The sequence below is a fragment of the Taudactylus pleione genome, unplaced genomic scaffold, assembly GCF_031769625.1.
Source record: "Taudactylus pleione unplaced genomic scaffold, aTauple2 ptg000013l, whole genome shotgun sequence".
Classification (NCBI taxonomy): domain Eukaryota; kingdom Metazoa; phylum Chordata; class Amphibia; order Anura; family Myobatrachidae; genus Taudactylus; species Taudactylus pleione.
Genome location: NW_028284416.1, coordinates 2,947,693 through 2,954,484, shown reverse-complemented (window position 1 = coordinate 2,954,484; position 6,792 = coordinate 2,947,693). Strand labels below are relative to the sequence as shown.

Genomic DNA, 6,792 nt, shown 5'->3' with positions numbered 1-6,792 from the left:
TTTCCCCCAATTGGTTGCTAAATGTGTTAATTGACTCAAACTCTACATTATTTTGTGCATCAATATCCACAGATAACTATTCTGGTTATCAAGAAGTGTCATATATACGATGAAAGACTGCGCAAAGCTATCGCCATGACCAGCTCCAATCTAGGGGGCAGGGGTGTGTGTGAGATTCTTATGAGTTCCAAGTCTTGTCTGCTGCCCCCAGATACAGCATCGTCCTAACTGATGCATTAACTTATTTTAAAAAAATTTCCAAGATCCATCCCCGAGCAGGTTTCGCACGCGAGCGCGCACCGCATTGCTTACTAGCATATACCCTCGTCTTAATGTGAACGCAGCGGAAGCCGTGGATTTAAGCTCCCCCAAGTTTAAAAGCCATCAAGTTTTTATTTTTGGTCAGCCATAAATATAACTGGTTCACTCCTCTAAGGGAGGTGCTTGTTTCTTTAATAAATTTTATTTTGTTTATATGATCAACTTGATTTTTTTTGTTTGTTTCTATTGTCTGTTTTCAATATTTATTTATTTCTTCATTTCAATAGGAAAAGTTGTTTGAATACAGTTGTTTCACTGTACTTGGGAGGTAAGTTATCAGGTAAAACAAATGCCACCTGGTGCGGAGGAATAAAGGGAGAGAGTTATAAGTACCTCCTTATACCTGTCCTGATTTTCCGAACGCCTAGCCAGGCTGGTTAGGACCTGAGGGTTTACCGTAACCATGTCTGATTTAAATTGCACACACACACAGACATCCTAAACCCGAAGTCCTTCATATCTTAGTATAATATGCCTAAAAGGGTTGACAAGAGGAAAAAGCCTTGAACCATGAACTCTAGGTAACAAGGTTGGTTAATGTAGACTGGGATCATAAATCGCATACAGTGTTTGACTGAAATATAATTAATTTAAAAAAGTAAAATTTTTAACATGGTCAGGGCTGGCAGTGTACAAATTAAAGTATGACAGTGTGCTGTATAATGTGTTGTGAAAAAGCACAATAACTTCTTTAGTTTTATACAATGAATCAAGAAACCTGACAGACCGGCTCCCGACATCAGCAATGAGGCACGGCGTTTGTCTGTCCTGACGGGGCGATGTCTTGCAGCACATGCTGTGTGTACAGGCATCGTCTGACCAACTGCATGCTGAAAACATCACCCCAGCGATCCTTAGGGAAATACATCGTTCTTTATAGGACCGATGATTGTGCAGTGTGTATACAGAAAATCTGATGATCTCTGAATCATCAGGGAGGGGGGGAAAAAAAAACGTGGAATGTTCCTCTGATCTTCGTGGTGCGTACCTAGCTTTAGACCGTGATAAGATTCCGGGAAAGAAGGGGCTGGCAGAAGTCCCGTCAGCCAAAAAAACAATCTAATTCAGAGATGAATGCAATGGCACGATTTTTACTCTGTTCGAGTGATCGTTTGCTTATGAGCATGTGCAAACGCCGTACAGCGCAGCGATTGCATTGCAATTACTCATGCAAAGTGACAGGTAGACAGTGTTTGGGGGGGAGGTAAGGGACGCAGGTGTGCCTGACCATTTAAACACCGGTTCATGAGCGTATGCAATCCTCCTTTGCAGCATGAGAGATCTCTGCGTGGCAGGAGAGCTGCGAGTCTGCGGTTGGTAAGATTTGCTGCAGATAATGCACGGTTGACCGTTGATGTTACCGATGTTGACGCTGTTGCACGTCGGACGGATATGAGAAGGCAGCAGGGAAAGCACTAGCATATTAGCAACTGCGATCCGTTAGAGTATGCCGTTGGGTATGCGTTACCATCCGTGTCTGAATCAGACACGCTGATCTTAATTCGCTCTACCATCATTTTGAGATTCTGCGCCCGTTCCCTAAAAACACTTCGTCTTCACCCCATTTACACGAGGGGTCTTTACACCATTGCATTTTACTGCTGACATCCACAATATCTGAGCTGCTTCTGGATGGCGAGGAATGGCGACTACACTAACCAGGAAAGCATTGCTTTGACACCTTGTGAGTTACCCTCAGCTAAAGGTGTGAATGGCCGTTTGTTTGGTCGCATCTTCCCATCGGATGTGGTGCTCATCATATGGGCCGATGCGGTTCCCTAACATCAGTGCTGTAATGATACATTAAACAAAATGACAATGCTGACACACTCATGTGAACAGACCATCATACAGTGCCCTCCATTGGTCCGTCGTCGCAACTGGACTGCGCATAAATGCAATAATCTTCAACTACACTCGTTCAGCGACTCTGCTAAATTATATTCTCTCATTTACTCTACTGCATTTTTGTGGGGGGGATTCTGAAACACACGGACACGAGTAGGGAGGACAATCCTGGGCTGTTTTTTCAATCCCGGGGTTGGCCTTGTTCTTTTAAACAATCCCCCCCCCCCCCCCCCGCCCAGCCTCCACAGTTACTTACCGGGCGGCGGGGATTTGGAGCGGTTTACGGGGCTCCCGACTTTCAATAAAACCCACACAGGATGGGGGTGGGTGGGACCACCCTCCAACCGCCGCTGCACAGTGTGACCCGTCCTCACGTCACGCTGTGCAGTGCAAGCCGGGGGAAGGGGGAGCTGGCAGCGTCTGAGCACACTGCAGGAGTTGCTCAGCGCTGTCCGCCATGTAAAAAAAAAAAGAAGCTATTTATGGCCAATCCTGGGGTTGGAAGCTTGCAATCCTGGGTTTAAATCCCGCCCATTTTTAGGCCAAAATACCATTATGGCGCCGATCCCGGGATTGGCCTCCCTAGACACTAGGATTCGGTTAGTGTGATCCAGTCTGTAATCTGTCCCGGTGGAATAAGTATTATTGTTACATGCTTGAATAAAATAAGTAGCACATTTTTAGCATATGTACTCAAATTCTTACTATAGGCCCTACTAACGAGGATGTGAAAGTGTCATGTTTTTTTGCAGTGTATTTCCCCCATCTAATTTATATATCGCACTTTTCTCCCAATAGGACTGAAGGTGTTTAAGAGATAGTATGTACACACTACATAGGTTTACACTTTTAAACAATACCGAATCCATCAATTTAATACATAGGTGCGGCAGCCATTTTGCGTCCTCAGTTCCAAGGATTATTCATCGTATCCACAAAGAATCCAGGTGAGGCAGCCATTTTAGGTGCACTACATAGGATTACACTGGGCAGAATAAGCAATGAATGCCTGGAATTGATAACAAATACTGGGCGAGATGCTTGCAAAAATCATCGGAACCATGCATTGTTCATTCTACACAACAGAGCACCCCAGGCAGCCATGTTGGGCGCACTACTATGGTTACAATGTGGGATAATCAACACATGGAAATAAGGCATACAATGGTGTAAGTAAGTGAATTACAAGATATCCCCTGCAATGCAACGGCTTGTTCATTTTGCCCCTGAAAGTGCCAGGTGAGGCAGCTGGGAAGCCGACGGACGAAATACCGACCGCCGGCTTCCTGACTGGTAATCCCGGCAAGACACTGACAGGCGTCGTAATCCCGACGCCTGTCATTAGACCTGCGCCGGGAGCCCGACACCCGGCTTACCGATCGAAGGTAAGCCGGGTGCCGGCAGACTCGGGAGGTTAGGGTTAGAGGATTAGGGAGGGTTAGGTTTAGGCAGCGGGGAGGGGGAGGGTTAGGCACTTGGGGAGGTTAGGGTGTAGAATAGGTTAATACTTACCTTTTGGAGCTTCGGGGTCTTCACCCCTGCTGGGTTTCTGCTGTCCGTGGTAAATCATACTGATTCCAGGCAGCAATCTAGGGGGCACTACATAGGTTTCAGTGGGCAGGATGAGCCATTCATAGAAGTGTAACATGCAGTGAGGAATTAGAGAGAAAAGAGAAGAGTAGGTTGAAGTGGGCAGAGATCCTGGGTAAGTGGGATTGGAAGAAGGACTGAGGAGGGATGGTAGAATAGGGAGTCCATGGAGTGGCAGTAAGGAGTCATGCGAAGCAGTCCTTACATTGCACATTAAAGTACACGGTATAATGTATGAATAACAGATGCCATACTTCAAAATGTGTAGTGACAGAATGCAGTAATGATACTAGTCCATATTAAGCAACAATATGACAAATTACCTTGTGAGGTTACAGGACATGGAATTTAGTAGTATACGGGGTTGCATTACTTGAGAACATGCAGTATGTTTAAAGATTAGCACGCGGGGTAAAGTCCAGTCCAAATACACTTTAAACTCCAGTTATAACTCTGTGAGGGGTTATTCAATATGAAACGTAAACCTCGCTGTCGAAGTTTTCGCCGCACATCGGAGCTTTTGCCGGCGAAAAAGTATCGCGCGCGCCCCCGATTATACCCGTATTCAATATGAAAACGGCACCCGGCGAATGTGAAATCAGCGAAAACTTCGCTGATTTTTGGGGAAATCACCCTAACACCCCCAAAAAGATGCTCTGACATGGGGGATCACTCTGGATACCCCCGATTAGCCCTGCAGAATGTTTTTGGGGTCTTTAAACGGGCTCAATAGCTGCTATTTTGGGGATTTGGGACGGTGGTGAAGAATAGTATTTAGAAGTTTTTTTGGCTGAAAATACGTCGTCCCAGCAAATTTGGGGACTTGAAAATGGGGGGGAGCATATTTAAAAGTTGCTAAAGTGAAGTTTTAAAAAACGGGAAAAATCCACCTGGGCCATACTTGGGGACCCCCCTAGATTGTAGTTCGCTAGTTTTTAACTTTGTACTCCTCCAAAAAAATTTTCGCCCTCAAAATAAAAGTGCTTTTTTTGGGGTCCTCTGAGGTATTTTTTTTTTATTTTTTGACACAGTTTACCTTTGGGGGACTGTCTGAAGGTTGCAGGGTGGTTTCCGAAATGTTGCACCACAAAACCCCAATTCTGCATTTTTTTTCGCCACCCATTCCTTGGTGATACTTTACGCAGGGTCGACTGCAATATACTTTACGCAATGGCGAAAAGTTTTCAAATTGAATATGGTGTAAAAGTAAAAATGGCGAAAATGACATCATCCGAGCGAAAACATTGCAGAAACTGCGTTTTCGCTCCATAGTGAATACCCCTATGTATCCTTGGAATTACATCCTTAGAAATGCAGCCCTCACAGAGGCAGACAAATGCTTAATTGCCCTTCTTGAAATTCAATCTAATAATTTATGCTTTAGTGTCTCGTTATATTTAGTAATACAATAGCAACAGACAGTTCTTGCAACTTATTTTGTATTTTATTGATTAAACCAGAGCTCCTTAAGCTCTGTCCTCAAGGCGTGCTAGCAGTTCAGGGTTTAGGGTTATCCATGCTTGATCACAGGTGACTTAATTAGTACCTCAGTCAATTTGCTTTAACCACCTGTGCTCAACCATGTATATCTCTAAAACTTGAGCTGTTGGGATGCTTTGAGGACCACATTTGGGAACCTCTGGGTTAAATGGTGTACTCGGTCTTCGTCTCTGATATAGACCCCCCCCCCCCAAATATCTATTGTTCTGATCAATAAATTATTCAAACCTACCTCCGAAGACCTGGCTTGATAATAAATCCGGTATATTATCCTTTAGAACGAAGGATATTGTATGACTAGGGTCCAAGATCTCCGAGACGTGACCAATTACCATAATTTACAAGAATATTTATGTGACTGGTCCTTTGACCTTTTTGGGGAACTGCTTGTGAAAGAGCTTCTTCAGGGCTGTCTTAATTTGCTGATTCCTTAGGCCATAAATGAAGGGATTGAGAAGAGGCGTAAGAACCGAATACACCACAGACACAGAGCGGTTTTCCTCCACTGATCCAGGTGAGGACGGACGGAAATACGTGAAAAATATGGTTCCAAAAAAAAGTCCTACAGACGTAAGGTGAGAGGAACAAGTGGAGAAAGCTTGGTATCTTCCTGAGGAAGAGCGGATCATTAAGATGATTTTGAGGATCCGGCAGTAGGAGACCACCACGAAGACAAAAGGGCTCATTGTTACCAGAGAACCTTCTGTGAATACCAGAAGATCATAACTCGAGGTATCTGAGCAAGACAAGGCTAGCAAGGGCTGGAGGTCACAGAAATACTCACGGATCTTGTTTGGACCACAGAATTTCAAAGAAGAAACCATGCATATGTGGAGAAGTGAATGGAGAGAGGTAAATGACCACGAGAAGGCTATAAGTGCCACGCAGGTCTTCCTGTCCATGATGGATAAGTAGCGTAGAGGATTGCTGATGGCAACCAGTCGGTCGTAAGCCATGACTGCCAATACAAAGCACTCCATGCTGGCGGTACAAAACAGGAAGAACAGCTGGCTCATGCACCCTTTAAAGGAGATTGTCTTCTCCTGGAGAAGATTGGCCAACATGAGTGGGGCCGTCACTGAGCTAAAGCAAATGTCGATAAAGGAAAGGTTCCCAAGGAAGAAGTACATTGGAGACTGCAGCCTGTGATCACTGGTGATTGCAGCCACAATTAGACAATTGCCCAAAAGAGTCACAAAATATGTCATGAAAAAAAGTGCAAAGAGCGGGATCTGTTGGTCCTGGTTCCGAGACAGGCCCAGGAGGTAGAACTCAGTCACCTTCGACACATTCACATCATCCATTGGAACCTGACAGCTGAAAACACCAGACAGGTTTTATTTGTCATGCCTGTTGACCACTCATCTTTTATCGTTGGCTAACGCAGAATTACCTGGAAAACCATTTTTAATGTGTTCTGCAGAATCGTGACTTGTATTTCATTGGGCCGGGGACCCCACTTTGGGGGGGGGGGGGGGGGGGTCCAGGCTTTCTGAAAGAATCCAGCTCTAGGCAGACCAGTTTGGGGCTGAT

General features: G+C 45.0%; 1 protein-coding gene across 1 annotated transcript; it reads right to left on the bottom strand.

Annotated features, from left to right (window-relative positions):
• Nucleotides 1-5,609: 5,609 nt before the first annotated feature.
• Nucleotides 5,610-6,563, bottom strand: LOC148542319 (olfactory receptor 1f45-like). Its single transcript, XM_088469504.1, has one exon. It carries the CDS (start codon nt 6,561-6,563, stop codon nt 5,610-5,612), a length of 954 nt encoding a protein of 317 aa, XP_088325630.1.
• Between the last annotated feature and the right edge of the window lie 229 nt (nt 6,564-6,792).